Below are 19,470 nucleotides of genomic sequence, written 5' to 3' on the forward strand. Positions count from 1 at the left end.
TACTACTACACACACACACACACACACACACACACACACACACACACACATACACACACACACACAGAGAGAGAGAGAGAGAGAGAGAGGAACAAATTGTGAGCCAACGTACCTAGTTGCTACCTTACCTTACCTACCTAGTTACCTTAGTTAGTAAGCTTTGTGTTTTGTTTTCTTTTTTTTTCTTCTTGTGAGCTACCGCTACTACATACCTTACCTACCTACCTCCTGCTACCTAAGCCCATGCAGGTAAAAGGGAAGAGGGACGGGGGAGAATTTATTTTCAATTTTCAGTTGGGCAAGTTCCATGAGAATTCGAGCGTGCAGAAGTGTCGTTTCACATGAATGTTTGGTGATCTACGGCTACACAGTGCGCGTGAGCTATGGGGATCGATCTGTCAGGGCATACCACGCCTCCACATCAGAAGATACTAGACCGCCTGACCCGCAATACTAAGCCCTCGCAAGCTTCATACAGCTCGTCCATAGTCTCAGCGTCGATTTCGACGATGCTCACAGCATATCTTTCACCATACTCATCAATCTCCATCACATCACGCGGGTCGGTATCACGATCGGCCTCACTTACATCCGTATAAGCATCGCTTGCATCAGTCTCGCCATCACTCGGGAGAGTCTCAGCACCAAGTGCTAAGGGCCGGGGCTTCTAGTCCTTATCCAGTCGCACGGCAGCATTGCTTTCGATGAAGCCCAAGTCCACTTTGTGCCCCAGCAATTCTCGGATATTCGACACACCATACTTGATCATTGTAGGTCGTTCCAGCGAGAGACCAAAGCCGTATACTCGTAGATCCTCTGGCAGACCCATGGGCAACAGCATCTCGGGTCTGAACATGCCGGAGTTTCCAATCTCGACCCACTTGTTCAGGCCTCTGTGGAAACCAAAGACCTCCATAGAAGGCTCGGTGTAAGGGTTATAGGCAGGCTTGAAGCGCAGATTGGTGATTCCGAGCTGTTCGAAGAACTTGCCCAAGAAAGCTTGCAACCCACCAAGTGTCAGGCCATAGTCTGCGATGACACCTTCGATTTGGTGGAACTCTGCCAAGTGAGTGGCATCGACGGTTTCATTACGGAAGACACGATCGATGGAAAAGTATCGTGCTGGTCGTGGGTTGGCCGCAAGGCGATGCAGACAGTATGTCGAGACGGCGGTCGTGTGCGTCCGGAGGACAAGTCGCGTAGTCTCTGAATCGGCGTAGGGTGCGCGATAGCCGATAGAGCCGAACTTTCCTTCTTGATGACATGCGCGGACGTCCTCGGAGTACTTCTTGTAGTCAAGAGACTTTACCTCTTGCGATGTGCCTGTGGCAAAGAGGCGAGAGTCGGCTTCCATTTTGTTCAAGGCAGCGTCTGCGATCGGATCGGGTCCTGGGAGTCCAGACTCTGCTGGATCTGATACGTAGAAAGTATCCTGCAAATCACGGGCAGGGTGTTGCTGAGGCACGAAGAGAGCGTCGAAGTTCCAGAAGCCCGTGTCCACGAAGCTACCATGATCCAGTCAGCACGAAGTCAGTAAAGATAGAGTCAAGTGGACGTACCGAGCTGTGGGCATCTCAATGAAGTCCCAGTTGAAAAAGATTTTGCGGAATTCCTCTCGCACCTTGTTCAGAGGATGTAACGTGCCGGCGTTCTGGTTCGTACCCAACGCCTTGAAATTATATGGCTTGAAGGTTGCTGTTTTCCAGCTTCCATCCTCAATCATCTCTGCGGTCAAATCTGTAACCTCTACCGGAATATCCTTTGCCCATCGCGGTCCCTTTCGTACTTCATATGTAATGAGCTTTTTCGTCGTGACCAGTTTTCGCTTTTGAAACTCCTTCTGCTGCTTCGCGTCTGGGAAGCTGCCGGTCTGTGCAGCGTACTGCAATATCTCCCTCGTCTGATCTTTGACGCTCTCTTCCAATGGCACGAGCGCATCCCCATCCTTTTTCACCCATTTGAACTTCATGGCGCTGCCCAGACCCACCTTGGCATTCGGTGTTGCCAATGACTGATCTTTGACGGCGAGCTTGCCCGCCGCTTTGACGGCCTCCCACACTTTGTACTCATGACTGCCCTCGTCGGCAATTTGTTGTCCTTCGGCGGTCAGCACCACACGCTCGGTATCGTTCGTGTCGTACTCCAGCATTGCTCTGCTGGCCAGTCTGTCCAGAGCGGCTTTGAGTTGAGCCTGGGCAACATCAGGGTAGGCGACATCGGTCTGGAGCGGATCGTTGTGCTCGAGCTTTTCCAGGAGATCCAGCGTGAGGTCCTGTCCGGTGCCATTGGCCTGCCCTATTGGCACTGGCACTGGGCCTCGAGTGCCGACCATTGTGAAGGGTGGGGGTTTTAAGGAAAGACGTGCTTAGCCAAAGTATAGCCCCTCTCTCGGACTAGAACGTGTAGTGAGGTGGGATGTTGTCCAGTATGTTGTGAGGTTGTTCCGTCCCTCGCTGTCTTACTGTGTTGTGCTGTACTATGCGTCAGAGAGCGCTTGGTATGACTGCAAAGGTGAAGCTGCGCACAGTGCACAGCTGCGACTTTTCTAAAGCTTATTGTGCGGGCCGCACCCGACAAGGATCATGGCACAGCATAAAGACTCTGTCAAGATACATTAGGAGGTAACTGTATACATAGGTGCCTTTGCATGCCGTATATATATATGCCTTACTTGCATAGGTACATATGCCATGCCAAGGCGTATTGGAAGACTCACGAAACACGGAGCAAGTCAAGCCTGCTATCGAGCTGGGAGAGTGCATCTAGAAGCGGGACGATTTGAGGCGTACATGATGTCTGGAGATGTTGCGAGTTACATGGTCAAGCAGACTGAAAGACCTGTTATGTCTACATGTATGATGTCCCTGCTACCATCTCTCAGACTGTTCATGGTGACAGATGATCATTCACAATCTGCCTTTCTTCGCTAGTCTCCTCTTCTTCGTGTCGAAGCTGGCTCCAATGCCGTCACCTCGAGGACCATCCTCCACAGCCCTCCTCTTCCGGCTCTTGTCCAAGGCGCTGTCCTTGCTCTTGCGCTTGGTCAAGTCGCCAATGCGATCGAGGCTAGCACCCAAATTACTCCACTCCTCACCCCCAAAGCCACCGTCCTGGGGTCTTCGCAATCCTTTCTTCGCGCGCTCTTTCTTGCTCATCAATGGCAGTCTGGTCAGATGCGTCTCTTCGTAATCTCTCCTTTCCGCCTCCTCCTTCAGCTGTCGTGCGTTCTTGCTTGTTCTGCCTCCAGCAGCAAGGTTGGAGCCAATGCTGGGCTGAGCAAGCGGCGCAGCAGAGAGTTCCGTCGAGACATATTCGTCCAGTGTGGCTGAGCGACCTGGTCCGCGGTCCTTCTTCTCTCTCCTTTCAGTCGTAGGCATAGATGTGGCAGATATGCGAGGTGGGCGGTACACGCCATCTGAGGCACTTTTCTCGCGAGCTGACGAGACAGCGCTGCTTTGTGCTGAATTGCCCATCAACGCAGCTTTTGGTGCATACGCCGTGGAATCTGCGTCAAGCTCGGCATCACTATCCAGTTCTGAATCCGAGTCTGATTCGTTGCTTCCCTCTGCTTCATTCTTCTCCGCATGACCATTCGCTTTGACTGCCTGTTGCAGCTTCAGCTTGACCTTCCGCTCTTCGTCATCTGCGGCCCTGACGATACGATCGACTTGATATTTGAGCTGCTTCTCCAACGGCCCTACACCTCGCTCCAGGTATACTCTTTGCTCAACCAAACTTTTCGTGATATCGTTGCTCAGTCTCTGCGCCTGATCGACGTCGCTTCCTGATTTGATGCTTCTGATCACGCTGAGGTTGCGCAAGGCAAGAGCTTGCAGGTATGCGAGGAAGATTTCATTTTTGGTGTCGAGTAGTGTGATGCCATTTTCGGGTGGGAGAAGCGAGTCCGACGTGGGAAGACCGTTGACCGCGGCATTCGTTGCGTTCTCGAAGTCGGCGAGCACTTCATGGAGTGCTGGTACTGTCGCCATTTGTGCGCTGTGATGTTGATATGTCTAGAAGAGATACAACGAACGTCGGTCCTCGAAAAAAGTCGTCCTCTCAAGTTGTCAGCATATTAAGTTAGAGCGTTTTCCTTCTCCGGAGCGCCGAGACCTCCGAACTTGAACTCTAAAATCTCCTTGCTTACCAGGTACCACCTACGGTATGCTTTCAAGAAGATGGCTTTCTGCACTCCAGTATACAGCAAAGAGCATCGCCGCCCGGCAACATCATCTCCATTGGTCTCATGGCCTGCAATCTCTTTACTGGCAGCAGCCCCGTCGACGCTCGAAATTGCACGACAACAGTGCCGATGGCATTGTCATTCGCTACGGGAGACGACGTTATGAAAACTCCCCATCTTCTCGTACACCTGTAGTCGAGCGGTGGGATCAAAGCTCACGTCGACAACGACCTTTATCGCGATGGCGGGATGATCTACTCGCAGCTCTCATTCTTCCTGCTTGGCAAACCAGTCCTCAGTGAAGTGAAATGTAAGATCTAATGCAATTGATACAGCATACAGGAGTCAGTATATGATAGCTACGGACCAACTCAAGCAAGATGTGATTCGTCCGCAGGAGCCTGTTGCTGCTTTCTTCTGAGCTTGAATATGCTCCCTCCCGTCCAAATGACTGTCGGCAGCGCCGTGAAAATGCTCACGCAGCCCAGAATGAGTGTCGCTGTCGGCCACCCTTCCGAGCTATTGACAAGACCGCCGAGAAGAGGCCCTATCATACTGCCGCATGCCCACGCCATATTGAAGAGGCCATATGCTTGCGCATAGGCACCGTTCTTACCAAAGAAGCCTGGGGGCCGTCGCTTCGCTTTGGCATCGACAGCATACGAGATCTCTGCCATGATGGGAGTGAGCGCTAACGTCAAGCCTAACCCTATCAATGCAAGGAGTGCGCACAGCATCACTTTGTGATTGATACTGTTCTCGTTGACCAGCCGGAGTAAGATCAAGAAGGGACACGCCAAGATGAACCCCGAGGTCGCGAGCCACCGAGGGCCATATTTATCGGATAGCTTTCCAATGACGGGCCCAATGAAGGACGCTAGCACCACCGGAAGGAAAATCAGGCCGGCACCTATCGAGTCCCAGCCAAAGGTACTCTTGACGAAGAGTGGTAGGGTTGCGTCGAAGGATGTGAGAAGAGATGCCTGCATGGTACAGGCCCACAGCACAGCCAAGATCCTGCGTGATCCAAACAGGAAAACGACCGGTGGTAATCGCGCGACCACTCGTTGTGTGAGCGACAGGTGACTCGAGATGGGTGCTGGAGAGCTGTCGCTGTGGTCGCTGGAATGCCGCGAATCGAACTTCTCTGGTAGCTCGACACAGTCGCTGTGGCTTACTCGACCGCTGCTTTCTGGCTCTTTGTCATGTTGTTGCTGCTCATTAGAAAGCATTCCTTTCTCGCTACTGGCGATGACCAGGTCAGGCAACCATTTCTTGGCGACTTTTCGCTCCACCATAGCAAATCTTAGAAACAGATCGAGAACGATCAACCCAAAAGCCATTGCATAAACCGAGTAATATCCCGCCTCAGCAAAGACGACTCCGCCGAGCAGCGGTGCCAGGAGAATCGCCAAGCTCATAGACAATCCAATATAGCCCATGGCCGACCCAATCTCATCCGGACCGACAGTATCGACCAGCAGAGCCAGCCCCGTGACCCATACCACGGCAGCACTGACCCCCTGCAGCACTCTACCGGCCGCGAACATGGCAATGCTGGAGCCCGCACACAGCAGCGCCGTAGAGCCTCCCAGAGCCAACAGTCCCAGCAGGAACGATGCTTGGCGCGATTGCATTCGATCGGCGAGCCATCCACAAATGGGCGAAGCGACCAGCAATGCCGCGCCGTACACGGCGAGAAAAATGCTGACCCATGTTTGGACGTCGTCTTCGTGGATGTCTGCTCGTTCTGTCAAGGCGAATGGGAAGACGGGGACCACTGTATAAAAAAAAGGTTAATTTAGCATCATGGTGATGATAATGGCATGTTACGTATCCGTCCTGAGTTTTTCAAGAGGAGAGGAGAGGATTGGAGAGAAGAGAGAAAAAAAAACGTACCGATTCCATAAGCGAAAATGTCCGTAAACACTGCAGAGGCGACCACGATGATGATGAAAGTTTTGCTGCTCCGGAATTGTAGAAAGATGGGAGGCTTGTCGCCGGAGCCGAAGAGCCATGTAAACATGATCGGTCTCTTATTTTTTCTTTACGTCGTGCTAATAAATCATTTGTAAAGATGATAGATAAGATAGTACGTCGTCTTCTGGGTATGGATCCTCAGAGCCGCTGCTCGTGGAAATGATATCTGATAAAGATAGGTAGAATTCTGGTTTCGTCTTGCATGTGAGGTGGATAGATAGAGGTTAAAGCAGGTTCCTAGAAGATGGCGGCATTATTCTAATCTAGGTAGGTAGTAGGAATTGAAAAGGACGCATAGCAAAGGACATTCACAGCAGTAAGTGCAGTGAATGAGTGAGTGAATGAGTAAGTTGAGTGAGGCGGGGGTGAGATCGTATGCTTGCACCTCACTTGCATTTCGGAAAGGGAAGAGAATGAGAAAACGAGATCTCGACGATTGTTCTAGGGAACAAGGTCGCGATGGATTGCCGCATTGAGAATTGACAAGTCGGAAGTTCCTTGCATTTTGATTGGTCAGGTAATCAAATCTCTACGACATTTCACACGCACCCACGTGAACAACAGAAAACGCCACGCATAGGTAACCTTGAATAGGTACCTGTGTTGCAATCATCATTCATCATTCATTCATTCATTCTATGTATAGGTAGTAGTCATCATTTCCATTGCGGCAACCGGACACGATGCTGCATATTCGCATCATTTCACTCTGTCTTTTCGATCCCGTCCACAAAAATCCTCGCACGCAACTTCCGATGCTCGCCAAACTCACGTCGCCTGCGCTGTGGTGAGAAGATCTGCGATCATGAATTCCCGCGGCTAGGCGGGTAAAGAGCATGGGGTCGGCATACTCATCTTCATCGTTGCTCCCACGCGGTTGGCGCTGGAGGTAGCAGCATGATTGTTCGCGTTCCAGCAGCAGAAGAAGAGGAAGAAGACGAAGAAGAAGAAGAAGCCACAGCAGGTTTGCCACTCGTAGAAAAAGGTAGCGTCCAATTGCCCGAACTTGTAAACGTGCCGCTGGGAAGGCCTCGAGATATCCACGAAGCAGGTAAGGTAGATGTTGCTCGGGGCACTGTGATAGTTTGTATTCTGGTGGATGTAATACGAGACGTTCGAGTGGTGGTGTTGTAGGATATCCTCGAGGTGGAAGAGCTGTTCCTGGAGGAAAGTGCTGGCAGAGAAGGGACAAGCGACGAGGATGCTGTGGTAGGGGTTGTTACAGTCGTCGACCGGATGAGTGTTGAGGGTTGTGGGAGCAGCGTGGGCGAGACAGGCAATGCTGAGGAAACAGAAGTCGACGTCGACCCGACTAACTCCTGCAGCACACTCTCCATATATTCGAGACGGGCCTCGACTGATTGTACGAGTGAGAGCAAATCGGCTGGCAGATCCGATAACCCTGCTTGTATCTTTTCAATGTCTGCAATGGCATCGTTGCCAGCGGCGAAAGAGGCAGCAGCAGCAGCAGTCACCGCCGTTGTGAGCGACGAAGTTTCAACAGCTGTAATGGTGACCGGGACAGCTTGACGGTATTGATGCTGGTGGACTTGTGGACGGTGGATGTGCCTTGTCGAGACCGACGCCACGAGGAATGTGCAGACATAGAGAGTGGAGAAGCACGAGAGTGGAGCCATGGTATTGAGTCGTTTGAAGTCTGGAAGAACTCGCTGATTGTATGATTTACGCGTCGATGATGAGGCGACTGCATCTTCTGATATACTGATGTGCTGAATGGTGGAGGCTGTTCAGAGAATGGAGGAGGCGCCAGGGAGAACATGATGGCGAGAGCATGAATGAATGAATGCTCCAGCTGACGTGGTTCAACAGGTCGCCCGCATTCCACAGCACACCACCTCCCTACCTATCTATGTAGCTGGCTGGTATTCATGTTATCATCCTCGACCACCAATATCACTCATCAACTTTGGAAGCGCTTCGTCCTGTTACGTGCTCTGTGATGGATGGATGCAGTACTAAGGTACTGATAATACTGTGCTGGTGCACAATAATCCTCGAATAAGCGGAGTTAAGTAATGCATTCCCAAACACAGCACGCGCGAAATTAGAGATATTCAACGGGAATCGAGTCTTTGATCACTTGCCTGTTGTGATGCTACTATCTGTATAACGAAACTCGACGTGTTGTTGTCGCTGTCGCTCGCAAGTGAAAGCTGGCTGGACCGCGCTAGCACGTGAGCAAATTCCTCGGGAGTGGAGAATAGTTATTCCATACCGATCCGAAGAAGAACAAGGTGTCTTCTCTCCAGTTCTCTGGGCGCTTCTATTTATTCGACCAGCCACCACCTCCCATTTTCGACACTGTCACATGCTGCACTAGTTGACATCGGGCTCCTACTAAGACAAACCTCTCATCTGGCTCCAGCAAAATCTCCGGCTATGCGAAGATGAAAATCCACGTCCACGATACTACATGTAGCTAGCCAAATCGGACTGTCTGCAAAGTCTTCAGCTCTGAAACCGGGACTACGCTAGATGGCAGTAGAACGAGTCTAGACTGACGGCTGCAATCCATATGTAGCACACTGCCTAGACACCAGTATACAGAGCAGAGCGATGGCGTCGCTTGGTGTGGCGAAGCGGAGACCATCTACCAGACTACCGCCTATGGGAGGTCCCAAGCGTAGGGCGCGCAGATCCTGTAGAGTAGTACGGCCCAGATACGAAGCCTCGCTTGGGACAGAGAGACCGCAGGCCGCAGTCAGTGGATCCGCCGTCGGCATATGGACGCCCGCCTGATGCATCGGAGTGGGCAGCAGCATCATGCCATAGTATGAATATCATCAGACTATGCTGGCGGGCTGTATATTCGGAATCCTACTCAGCTAAAAGGGGCGACGGCATCGTGCCTAAATTATATTACATCTCCGCTATGCCATGAACTTGTCCATGGCAGCGAACGTAACCGGTATTGTACCAAGACCACTCGTCAAGCGTGGAAATGAGCTGAACGACGCACGCGCGCTCTCACTATCTGATTCCGGAGTCGTGCGTCAGTCAGAACCATCCTTGCAGATCCACCTGGAGGATCAATGGCGAGATTCAACCGGATCAAGTCTCTTACACTTCCGCTTCCTACGACACAACAGCACGCAGCTGATGCTGTGTGTGGCACAGCAGTCGTCGATGCAGGCACCCTCATCCGAATACCATATCGCTACCGTGGATTGACCTGGTACCGCAGCTGCATCCTTTGTGAACGATATCACTCTCTTCTACACATACTGACTTCTCAGCTAGATAGATCTATTATCCTAGCCCTGATCAAGGGTCGTCCGTTCGTTCGTATCGAATACCATCACACTCGTTTTTTGGGGATTTTTTCTTCTTCTTCACGGCGACCGCGACGGACCAGCAGCACGATGCACTATATCCCTTGGGGCCTTGCCCTCTGTGCAACTGCTGTGGTTGCCCAACAATATCAAGGTAACTCTATCGCTGGCGCCCTGCCTGTTGTGCCTGGAGCAGAAGTAGCCTTCTTCAAGATTGCAGATCCATCGGGCTTCAACGACGAGTTGACACTGGTGAATTACTATAGCCATGGGACCGACGGCAATCGAATCGTGGAAAGCAAGATCCAGAGAGTGGTCATCGTCATCCCTGGCCTGCTAAGAGACTGCAACAATTATGAGAACGATGTAAGTGAAGCGAAAAGAACACGTGCGGGACGAAAGACACAATCATGCAGATGGTATGCCACGATGAACCACAAGATATAATCATATGATAGGAAGAGTCTGACCTGCTTCGGCGGGAATGATTACATATCGTGACAATCTGAGCACAATCCTTGCATTCTCCCTGACCGATATATCCGACTGGAGAGCATACGCTGATCGTGAACAGATGCTCAATGCTCTCAAGCTCGCTACGGCTGCCGATGCAAACATCAACGTAGATTCGGTAGCCGTCATGACGACGTGTTTTCCGAACGGCAACGATAAGAACTACATGTATCCTTGGACCGATGGCCTGCCAGCGGGGCAAGGCTCCCAGAGCAATGCACTTGTCTGGTCCGGATCTCAGTGGGCAGGAGGGGCCACGAACCAATATCCCAGCAGCAGCACGAACATTTCGTCCTTTGAGGTCCTGGACCAGTTGATCTCGTACTTTGACGACACTACTGTTTTCCCCAACATGAAACAGATCGTCTTGGCAGGGCACAGCCTGGGCGGACAAATGTTGCAACGCTATGCCGCGGTGAGCACGGCGTCCTTCACCAAGCCCGTGACATACTGGATCGGAAACCCCGATTCATACGCATGGCTGTCCACAGACCGTCCCTTGAGCACCGTCGGTTGCCCGGACTATGACCACTACCGTGCCGGCTACACCAACTACGACTCCTACGCCGGTGGACTGCAATACGGCTCATCCCTCGTCGCAGCAGGTCGCGAAGCCATCCTCGCCAACTTCAACACCAAACAAATCGCCTACGCCCGCGCCCTTCTCGACCACGGAGACCGCAGCGCAGCATGCGCACCCACCGCCACGGGAGCCGATCGTCACGAGCGTTTCTTCTTCTACATCTCCGCCTTCCCCCCTTCCTGTCCCGACCCGGCCTCGTCCAACTGCGACACAGTCGACCTCGTCAACGCCTCGCACGACAACGGCCAAATGTTCCAATCCCCCGCCGGAATCGCCCGTCTCTTCACCGACAACTTCTACGGCGACCGCACGCGCGCCTACGATTTCGGCTATCCGCGCGCCCAAGCCGGCGACGACCCCTATCCCAACCCGGCGTTCGCCGGCACCAGCGGACACACCATCACCGGCAACTGGAACGGCTGGACCTATCAAGGCTGTTGGACCAATCAAGCCCCTCTGACGCCTCTCGCGCTCCCGACATTATTGTACGACAACACGGGCAATAGCATCGAAGGGTGCACGAGCGGATGTCAAGGCTCCGGGTTCGCGATTGCCGGTCTGCAGAATGGAACGCAGTGTTTTTGTGGAAATGCCTTGAGTGGTCAGAGTGCGGTCTTGATTGTCGATGGCGCTTGTCGCTTGCCTTGTCCGGGCAATTTGGGCGAGGTGTGTGGAGGATATTCGCGCTTGTCGATTTTTAGTGCTGCGTTTCCTGCGTTTGAGTGAGTTGAGTTGAGAGTGATTTATGGGATATAGGGTACAGAATAGAGGAGGGGGATTGGGGATTGGGGGGAGGATGTTTTGGGAGTGAGTGTACATACTCTTCTTTTCAGGGTTGAATATGATGGGGTAAAGGGGGTAATGATCTGCTTGCTGCGACAGAGGAACAATAAGGTAATCAGACAACAGAAGAGAAATTATCAGACAGTTTTTTTCGTTTCTTTTCGTTTCTTTTTCATGTGGATCAAAAAGGAATATAATGACCAAGGCAAGGCTGGTACCTCGTAGTGTTCATGTGAGAGTCTTGCATTTGGTCCGGAAAAAAAAACAGAAAATCATGTTCATAAATATAGCTTTCCCCAAACAAGCAGCTGAACGTACTTTCGAGGTTGAATCTGTCTCTCGCACACAAGTCTTTAAAAAATACGCAACAAAAATTCATCATCTCAAACGTCGCCCGCCTAGCACGGAACAGCATGGCCATCACCTCTCGGATCGCTCCCAGCGCTCCAGACGCCCTGCTGTTCCACGGGATCCAAAGCCCATCGAATGACTTGTCCTCGTCCAAACAAGCCTCTGTCATGTCCACAAACCACTTCGACTTTGTGGCCCAACTTGCGCAGTCCCTCGACCGTGCTGGCAGGGATGCCCTCTTCGAGATAGACGGTCCGGTCCATGACATCGCCCGAATCGGGCATGCCCGCGCCGATGCAAATTCGCGGCGCGTCGAGAGCCGCTTGGGGCGTGTAGCCAAAAACGAGCTGGTTGAGGAGGACTTGCACGTGTCCTTGCGGTTGCATGAAGCCGCCCATGACGCCGTAGACGCTGTGCAAGCTCTGATCTGAGACGTTGGTCACCAGCGCTGGGATAATGGTGTGGTAGGGTCTCTTGTTGGGTGCGAGGATGTTGGGATGGTTCTCGGGTTGCAGTGCAAAGTTGGCTGCTCGGTTTTGCAGCGTGAAACCGCAGCCTTGCGGAATGATGCATGTGCCAAAACCTCCGTAGTTGCTGTTGATGAACGAGATGCCGTTGCCTTCGCTGTCTGTCACGCAGAAGTAGACGGTGTCGGAATGGTTGTGGGCGGGCGAGCCGTGGTCCAGCATCTGGCTCGCCTTGTCAGGGCTGAAGAGTTTTGCTCTCTCAGCAAGATATTCGGGGCTGATGAGCTCTTTGGTAGGCACCTTCGCGACCTTGGGATCGGCTATCCACCAGTTCCCATCTGCAAACGCGATACGCAGCGCCTCGACGACGGCATGCACGTATGCCGCGGAATTGTGGTCTTCCGGAGTGAATTTCGAGATCTTACCACTGGTCTCCAGCTGCTCGATGATTCCCAGTGCCATCAGCGCCACGATTCCCTGTCCATTGGGGGGATGTTCCCACAACTCTACGCCTTCGGAACTCTTGTCATGCATATGCTGGCCGTGAGACTGGGCCACATCCTGGGCCTTGAACTTCAAACTGATGGCCTCTGTCTCCTCGGTGCCGATATCCGCGTGATTCTTCAAGTCTTCCAATGTCAAGTGCCCGCCCAGATCCTGCACCACCTTTACGATCTCTTCTGCAATGCGGCCCTGGTAGAAGCCTGCTTTCTTCTGCTTGCCCACCGTCCTGAACGTTTCCGCCAGCGTGGGGTTCTTCATGATCTCGCCCGGTCGCGGAGCTCTGCAGCCATTTGGTGCCGCTGGGTCCTTCTTGAGCATTTCTCGGAAGTTTGGTGATGCCTTTCGAATCCGTTCCTCGGAGCTCTCCCACTGTATATCGCTGTTAGCCATGACAGACTACACTCACCGGCACCGGAATCTGTCGCGCCTCACCCAAGAAGACATGAGCTCGCTGACGGGGAAACCCTCCGCACCCAACTTCGCAGCGGGCTCCAGAACCTCTTCCAGACTGACTCTGCCACTCCCCAACTTCTCCACCGTGTCCACCCAGCCCGCCGCCGCGCCCGGTATGCTAACGGCATGCACACTCGTCATGGGGATCTTTCCAACCTCTCCATCCTTGATGCCCAGGCTCTGCCTCACCCTCGCCAGCGTCTGGTTCTTGCCCGATCGCCCAGAGCCATTCAGAGAGTGCACCTTTTTCGTCTTCGCATTGTAGAAGAGGCAGAACATGTCACCTCCGATGCCCGTACTGCCTGGCTCCGTCATGTTCAGGCCTGCGGCGACCGCCACGGCAGCATCGGCAGCATTGCCGCCCTTTTGTAAGATTTCGATGCCACATTTGGCCGCGAGAGGCTGTGTGCATGCAACGATGCCTTTGGTGCTGTGGACGACGGATCGACGAGAGGGAAAGCTTGCGAAGTCGGTGTCTTTGGCGGGAAAGATGCCTGCACTGTGAAGAGGCATGGTGGTGGTGGTAGTGGTAGTGGTAGTGGTAGTGGTGGTGGTGGTGGAGGTGGCAGGTCAGGCTGGCGGTATAGGTAGGCGACCTACCTATGGTATTATATACCTAGGTATCCATACCGACGTGTCTGTTGGAGATGATGTACAGTCCCAGTGTACCTAGGCTGAGCTGAGCTGTAGGCGAGAGGTTCAATAGGCCGAATGGCCGATGAGAGCTCGGGCAAGGAGGTCTTACAAGGCAAAGCTGCTATATCTTTGAGATACCTATCCGATATCGGTGGTAGGTGCCAAGGTGGTATTGAAGACATCTATATTGATCCGGCCAAGCATACCGGCGAGGGGAGGGAGGTCTACTCTTGCCGGTGACAATTAAGTATATCAGTGAGTGAATACACGAGTTACTGTAAGTGAAGTAAATAGAATTGAACTGAATAAACACCTACCGGTAGCAAGAAAAGTGCGATGACAAAAGGACTTTCTTCTTTCATTCTTTGAGTGGCGTCGATGACGGCGACGCGCGCGTCCGCAACACATGTATGTAGGACCACTCTGTCGGTACATGTAGGAGGTAGCCAAACCACATTTCTCACCACAACGAACGCACCATCAACAACCCCCAATTCCGTCAAGAACACCAATTTCAACGAAATAACGAAAAAAAGCAATCACCATGGCCGACCAACAACAACCAATAAGCAAACAATCTCGCGCCTCAGAATTCATGCGATCAGCCGGGACCGTCAATGATCCCGACCACAAACTGTGGGGTCCTGTCAAATGGGTTGCGCAAATGGTGCAATATTTGATTGCTTTGGTCATGATCAGTACGTTCGTTCGTTGAGGTAGCGCGATTGGGGGTGATGATGCTGATATTTTCCTTTTTTTTTCTCTCTCTATAGCAATTGCAGAAGGTTTCAAATCGATAGTGAGCGGAGAGAGACCGAAGGGTCGGAGACCGAAGCAGTCGAGGATGGAGTGATGATGATGATGACGATAATGATGAGTCGTAGGAGAGGAAGGGGGGAGGAGAAGGAGATGTTTCGTTCTCTCTTCCTTCTTGATGATGATGATGATGTGCGCGACGGTCCGCGACCTGATGAATATAGAGTTCTAGTCTGAGTGAGAGAGAAAAAGTGAGAGAGACATAGAGCACAGAGAGAGAGAGAGAGGGCAAACGAGAGAGAGAGAGAGAGAGAGCAGAGGGAGCGAGCGCGCGCGTCGACTGTGTCAGTCAGTATACACACGCGTGACCCGAGCATTCCCGACGAGCAGCAATTTCATCTACAGTATACAGTCCTCCACTTACCCGAAAGTCGCACAGCGGAAAAAAAGTGCGTTGTGCAATCATAAGTCGGTAGTAGTCTCAGAAAGAGTGTGATGGGAGATTGCATTCGTTGATATATTATTATTGCGACGTAATAAGTCTTCTGTCGGTGAGACTAGTTTAATACCTTACCTACCTTGCCTAGGTGCCTCCTAGGCTTGCTTCAATGTTGGTGTTATTGCTGCTGCTTCAAATGCAGCACATCGCTACCACTCCCGTATATCTCCTTCCACTCAATGCTCGAAGCCGCATTCTCCTTGCCGAACGCATCAACCAACTTCTGGCTTTCTTCCGGATCGCCGTGGACGACGCGTCGCGCGGTATCCTTGGATTTGCCCACTGCGCCTTGACCCCAAATCATGGTGCGGTCCTGGCTCAAGAAGGTGGCAATGCATCGGAACGTCAAGCTGATGCGCTGGCCTCCGAATGCTTTCTCTGCTTCGACAAGCTCGCAGGGGGGTCTTCGGTCCCAAGGGATGGCATGTAGGTATTCGGCGTTCGTTTGTAGCGACATGGTGACCATGCTGTTGTGTGGAAGAGGCACACGATATGTCGTGCGAGCTTCAGCAGTATTGCCACTACCTGTTCCCGCTCCACGTTTCGTTCGAATGCGCATCGTCCTTTGCGCACCCATCGAGACATTCACAATGTTGCTGTCGGGAGCAATGTCCAACGTCTTGTCGGAATGCTCCGAAATGAAGTCGTTGCCATCGCGGTACAATTGAATGAGTGCATGATTGAGACGGTGGCCAGCCACCTGTTCTGCTGCCTTTCGGATCCGGTCCACTGTTGGCGTCCATGCATGCACTTCTGGAGTCTGATCAGACGGATGTCGATACAGTGGTACGCTACCGTCATCGCATATCGTGGCCTGGCAGCTCACGAGACGTGGGACGGGGCCAGTCTGATGAAACATGCTCTGCCACTTCACCTCACTTTGAACATCCTCAAAGGCAGTCTCGGCTGCATCCTCTGGTAAGAGTCCATGCAGAATACGAGATCCAGCGCTTTCCGCCACCTTGTCCTCGCCGAAGAGGGGCCTACTCTTCTGGGAACACGTAGACATGGCTTTCGGCTTCTTCCCACCAGATGACGGAGGCGAAGCAGTCGACTGGGAGGGTGCACATGGACTGCCTTGTTGATGAGATGATGCCGGCGGACCGATGTCTTGCGATGATTTATAGTTGGGCGGAATAATATCGAGCCATGGGAGTCTGGATACTTGCCTGGATGAGCCACTATGGGTAGAGATTAGGCGGCTGTGACCGGAGGCTGTGGCGAACTTGAGTTTGCCAAATTCAATGGCACCTTTTTCACTCTCGTGTCCTGGGTCGTTGTGCCGCGGGTCAGATCGAGGGCTTTCAGGTGTCGCATACTGAGTGGTAGTGATGCGGGGTCGTCGCGCTGCACGTGGTGAGTATTTGCTCGATAGTCGTGTCGCAAAGCTTCGCTCGGAAATTCGATCAAGCAGCCTTCTGGGAAGACCTACGGTGGGCAAGGACACCTCTTCGTCGCTGTGCTCGTCACTATCCACTTCGAGCACATCCGCTTGAGCCTGGAGTAACGTGGAACGCCTGTCGCCCATCACTGTACTCCCTTCTGTCGCTTCTTTTTCTTGTTTTTCTTCTTCTCCTTTATGTTGCTGTTCTTCTGTTTGTTCTTCTTCGTCTTCGTCTTCATCATCATCATCATCGTCATCGTCATCATCTTCCTCTTCTACTACTACTTCTATTGCTCCTGAATCGGAGCTGGGAAACTCCAGACTGGGGTCAAGTAGCTGCGCGAGAACTCTCGCAGATTTCCAAAAATTTGCGCTCATGAAGTGATTGAGCTGTTGAACTGCCATTTGGTGTCGATCGAACCTTCGGTAGCCCAGACAGTCTTCAACAAGGGTAATCTCGATCCCATACCGTGCTGCGTCCATGGCTGTGGCATAGACTGAGAGATTCGTCATACAGCCACAGATGTAGACATCCGTGATCAGCTTGGAGCGGAGTGTCATGAGGAGTGAGGTTCCAGCAAACGCCGAGTAATGCGATTTGACGACCTGTAGGTCCTTTCGCTGTATCAAGGGCTTGATGCGGTCAGAAAAGTCGGCGCCATGGCTGCCTTTGATGCAACATGGCTCTCTTTTGGATGTCCTGGACAGGAAGAGTTCTTCGTCATCGCCTTCCTCCTTCCCAGCTTCCGGCTTTTCAAATGATGCTGAGAACTCGTTCATGTTAGCTGTATTCTCTGTCTCCCTCTCTCTCTCCCTCTCCCTCTCTTTGAGCTGGCCCAGTGGCACTTACCTTGTATTTCTTGTTCGCCGCTGGCACATCTCCCGAGCGCTGGCGGTCAAGCCCAGTGCCCAACGAACCAGCTGCAATCACTCTGTCTCCCGGCGTGTCGTCGCCATTCACTGGTCTGGTCTGCTGAAATTCTGATCGTACCCATATTATTTCACCATGCTCGCGGAAGGCGGGAACCAGGCTTCCGATGCGATTCACAAAGGCGGCGTCTTTGACAGGTAGCTTGCCGTCTGGAAGAATGAAATCATTCTGAAGGCCCACCACGATCAACCCCTTCCTGGTCTGCAAGTTGGGCGTTTGCTGAGACAGCAGAGCAGAGAGGAACGACATGATTTACTGGTCCCGCGAGTGCCTTCTGGGGTTTCGAGTCAGCACTCGGTCAACGGGGAGAGCAGAAGGCAATGGAAGTGACCATATGCCAAATAGTGCTCAAAGCATAGGTGCTAGCCAGATGCAGATTCGACTGGAACTTATGGAGCAAACGGAACAGGATAATTGCTATCAGATGAAATTTCTCTCTCGAGCAATCAGCCGGACGGACAACCAGAGCCACTGCATCTCGCAGCTCATGCAACGTCGGAGTACCAGCAGTCTGGGTCTCTTATGACAAGAAGCGTACAAGGATGCAGAGGTGTAGTAGGTCGGGTTGGCGAAAGGCGAAACGGGTCCAGCCATGGGTCGCAGAGTGCACGAGGTTTATAGTCGGCAGTCGTCTGGCGCTGCACAGCGTAGTTCTATTAATTGCAGTGTTCGTCCATGGTACGTCCACCACTACCAGTACCAGCACCAGCACCAGCATCATCATCACCACCACCACTACCACTACCACCACCGTTCTCTGCCCGATCCCGCCACTTCTTCGTGCCGGGGGGAGGAGGAGGAGGAGGAGGAGGATGGCAGCGTCGCCGTCCAACCTACAACCACTCTACTCTCGACTGTGCCCGCCAATGGGAGCTTAGTTCGATGCCTTTTTCACAAGTACCTAAGGTACCTCCAGCTGTGCGTGGAGCCTTGGCGGACGCAGCACGTACAGTAGTCCATTCCCTTTTCCCCTTGCCTCCCTCTCCCCTTCCCTTCCACTTCCTGCTAGTACCTAGCTAGGTACCTCCAGGCGATCTCTTTGCCAAACGGCCCGTGTGGGCTCTCCGGATGTCTGGCAAGGATGCCGGCCACTTGCTGGACAGGAACGAGTGCATCAGGCGCCGACGGCCGCCGTCGTTGCAGATACACGCTCTGGGCCGCGTCGCCGGCGCCCCGTTGGACGTGCTTTTTGTGCCTTTTTTTGCTTTCTCCAGAAGCTCGAGGGGAGGCACAGAGCCGCGACGGGGCAGGCAGCGCCGCAGCGGGAGAACGATGGGCACGAGCTGAAAAGAGATGCGGCATTGCCTCGAGAGTTCATTACCTCCTACTGACTGCCTCCTGGATCGGTAGAGCCTGGCAGTTTCTTTTCTTTTTTTGCTGTTTTGGGCAATTTTTGTAGTTCCTAGTTCCTACATGCCTACCCAGCGACGCCTGGCACATAACTTTCCCCTTTCCTGTCGTCCTGCCGACGCCCGAGTGACAATGAGTGTCTTCCAACCTCGCGTGATCTGAGGGAATAATAATGCGAGCGGCAGTCAGCCTGCGGAGAGGAGGCGGGGCGAGGCCAAGCGAAGCGCATGCGTCCTCCTTCTCAGCTGCGGCATGGCAAAACCGCACCACACCGACATGAAGAGCTGATTCAGCTGAACATGTGCGTGCGGTGCGTGCGTGTGTGCGGTGTGTGCGAGTGTACGTGCACTTCCGCTGCTAGCTGCCAAAGCCCGCCGTCCTTTTTGAAGTCCTTTTAGCGCACACATACCAGCCTAGGATGTACCACGTGTCTACGGATGGTGTGAGACTAACATACTAGCATTGGGAACGAGCGGATCCATACGAAGCTCGTCTAGGTAGGTAGCGAATAATTGCGTGTTCGGTAGGAATCATCGATGGAATATGCCAATATGGGCATTTTATTGCCCATTCTGGGTACCAAGACGGCACAGACTGGACATCTTGATGAGAGGGCAGGGCATGTGTGAACCTCGAAGCCAAAAATATAAAAAAACATAAAAAAAAACATAAAAAACCATAAAAAAGAAACACGCCTGCGAACTACTGGCCTACGAAAATTAACTAAGGGAAAGGTTTTCCGCTGACAGGAGTGTGCCATCTGAGGGTACCTACAGAGTACAGACTGACTGCTGCATGCATAAC

At 52.6% G+C, this 19,470-nt stretch overlaps 8 protein-coding genes across 8 annotated transcripts; 2 read left to right on the forward strand and 6 right to left on the reverse strand.

Moving 5' to 3' along the window:
- Window positions 1-270: 270 nt before the first annotated feature.
- On the reverse strand, window positions 271-2,487 carry SEPMUDRAFT_148252 (phenylalanyl-tRNA synthetase alpha chain). The gene is made up of 2 exons (XM_016904804.1): window positions 1,560-2,487; window positions 271-1,505 (listed from the first exon to the last, which is right to left on the reverse strand). Exons 1-2 carry the CDS (start codon window positions 2,330-2,332, stop codon window positions 668-670), a joined length of 1,611 nt encoding a protein of 536 aa, XP_016762703.1. The 5' UTR covers window positions 2,333-2,487; the 3' UTR covers window positions 271-667.
- Window positions 2,488-2,900: 413 nt separating this feature from the next.
- On the reverse strand, window positions 2,901-3,989 carry SEPMUDRAFT_155265 (uncharacterized protein; the record flags this gene model as incomplete). Its single annotated transcript, XM_016907608.1, has 1 exon — window positions 2,901-3,989. The coding sequence occupies one exon, from the start codon at window positions 3,987-3,989 to the stop codon at window positions 2,907-2,909; it is 1,083 nt and encodes a 360-aa protein (XP_016762704.1). The 3' UTR covers window positions 2,901-2,906.
- Window positions 3,990-4,542: 553 nt separating this feature from the next.
- SEPMUDRAFT_148253 (MFS general substrate transporter) lies at window positions 4,543-6,421 on the reverse strand. Its single transcript, XM_016904805.1, has 2 exons — window positions 6,083-6,421; window positions 4,543-5,963 (listed from the first exon to the last, which is right to left on the reverse strand). Exons 1-2 carry the CDS (start codon window positions 6,207-6,209, stop codon window positions 4,555-4,557), a joined length of 1,536 nt encoding a protein of 511 aa, XP_016762705.1. The 5' UTR covers window positions 6,210-6,421; the 3' UTR covers window positions 4,543-4,554.
- Window positions 6,422-7,020: 599 nt separating this feature from the next.
- Window positions 7,021-7,800, reverse strand: SEPMUDRAFT_115850 (uncharacterized protein; the record flags this gene model as incomplete). The annotated part of the gene is made up of 1 exon (XM_016901202.1): window positions 7,021-7,800. The coding sequence occupies one exon, from the start codon at window positions 7,798-7,800 to the stop codon at window positions 7,021-7,023; it is 780 nt and encodes a 259-aa protein (XP_016762706.1).
- Window positions 7,801-9,288: 1,488 nt separating this feature from the next.
- On the forward strand, window positions 9,289-11,475 carry SEPMUDRAFT_148254 (WSC-domain-containing protein). Its single transcript, XM_016904806.1, has 3 exons — window positions 9,289-9,359; window positions 9,425-9,822; window positions 10,031-11,475. Exons 2-3 carry the CDS (start codon window positions 9,547-9,549, stop codon window positions 11,276-11,278), a joined length of 1,524 nt encoding a protein of 507 aa, XP_016762707.1. The 5' UTR covers window positions 9,289-9,359; window positions 9,425-9,546; the 3' UTR covers window positions 11,279-11,475.
- A 36-nt stretch (window positions 11,476-11,511) lies between these two features.
- SEPMUDRAFT_148256 (gamma-glutamyltranspeptidase) lies at window positions 11,512-13,675 on the reverse strand. Its single transcript, XM_016904807.1, has 2 exons — window positions 13,090-13,675; window positions 11,512-13,026 (listed from the first exon to the last, which is right to left on the reverse strand). The coding sequence occupies exons 1-2, from the start codon at window positions 13,621-13,623 to the stop codon at window positions 11,734-11,736; spliced, it is 1,827 nt and encodes a 608-aa protein (XP_016762708.1). The 5' UTR covers window positions 13,624-13,675; the 3' UTR covers window positions 11,512-11,733.
- A 423-nt stretch (window positions 13,676-14,098) lies between these two features.
- SEPMUDRAFT_148257 (uncharacterized protein) lies at window positions 14,099-14,999 on the forward strand. The gene is made up of 2 exons (XM_016904808.1): window positions 14,099-14,444; window positions 14,520-14,999. The coding sequence occupies exons 1-2, from the start codon at window positions 14,398-14,400 to the stop codon at window positions 14,737-14,739; spliced, it is 267 nt and encodes an 88-aa protein (XP_016762709.1). The 5' UTR covers window positions 14,099-14,397; the 3' UTR covers window positions 14,740-14,999.
- A 1-nt stretch (window position 15,000) lies between these two features.
- SEPMUDRAFT_132215 (Isochorismatase hydrolase) lies at window positions 15,001-17,565 on the reverse strand (the record flags this gene model as incomplete). The annotated part of the gene is made up of 2 exons (XM_016902482.1): window positions 15,001-17,156; window positions 17,236-17,565. 2 exons carry the CDS (start codon window positions 17,563-17,565, stop codon window positions 15,120-15,122), a joined length of 2,367 nt encoding a protein of 788 aa, XP_016762710.1. The 3' UTR covers window positions 15,001-15,119.
- Window positions 17,566-19,470: the final 1,905 nt, after the last annotated feature.

Source organism: Sphaerulina musiva (assembly GCF_000320565.1).
Source record: "Sphaerulina musiva SO2202 unplaced genomic scaffold SEPMUscaffold_3, whole genome shotgun sequence".
NCBI classification, from domain to species: domain Eukaryota; kingdom Fungi; phylum Ascomycota; class Dothideomycetes; order Mycosphaerellales; family Mycosphaerellaceae; genus Sphaerulina; species Sphaerulina musiva.

What these genes read in the sequence shown, in the direction of transcription:
- SEPMUDRAFT_148252 (XM_016904804.1), bottom strand. Translation starts at nt 2,332, where the DNA reads ATGGTCGGCACTCGAGGCCCAGTGCCAGTGCCAATAGGGCAGGCCAAT. An exon ending in ATTGAGATGCCCACAGCTCG is followed by an intron (nt 1,506 to 1,559) that starts GTACGTCCACTT and finishes GGATCATGGTAG; the next exon opens with CTTCGTGGACACGGGCTTCT.
- SEPMUDRAFT_148253 (XM_016904805.1), bottom strand. Translation starts at nt 6,209, where the DNA reads ATGTTTACATGGCTCTTCGGCTCCGGCGACAAGCCTCCCATCTTTCTA. An exon ending in CATTTTCGCTTATGGAATCG is followed by an intron (nt 5,964 to 6,082) that starts GTACGTTTTTTT and finishes TTTTTTATACAG; the next exon opens with TGGTCCCCGTCTTCCCATTC.
- SEPMUDRAFT_148254 (XM_016904806.1), top strand. Translation starts at nt 9,547, where the DNA reads ATGCACTATATCCCTTGGGGCCTTGCCCTCTGTGCAACTGCTGTGGTT. An exon ending in GCAACAATTATGAGAACGAT is followed by an intron (nt 9,823 to 10,030) that starts GTAAGTGAAGCG and finishes GATCGTGAACAG; the next exon opens with ATGCTCAATGCTCTCAAGCT.
- SEPMUDRAFT_148256 (XM_016904807.1), bottom strand. Translation starts at nt 13,623, where the DNA reads ATGCCTCTTCACAGTGCAGGCATCTTTCCCGCCAAAGACACCGACTTC. An exon ending in GCGAGCTCATGTCTTCTTGG is followed by an intron (nt 13,027 to 13,089) that starts GTGAGGCGCGAC and finishes AGCGATATACAG; the next exon opens with TGGGAGAGCTCCGAGGAACG.
- SEPMUDRAFT_148257 (XM_016904808.1), top strand. Translation starts at nt 14,398, where the DNA reads ATGGGTTGCGCAAATGGTGCAATATTTGATTGCTTTGGTCATGATCA. An exon ending in GATTGCTTTGGTCATGATCA is followed by an intron (nt 14,445 to 14,519) that starts GTACGTTCGTTC and finishes CTCTCTCTATAG; the next exon opens with CAATTGCAGAAGGTTTCAAA.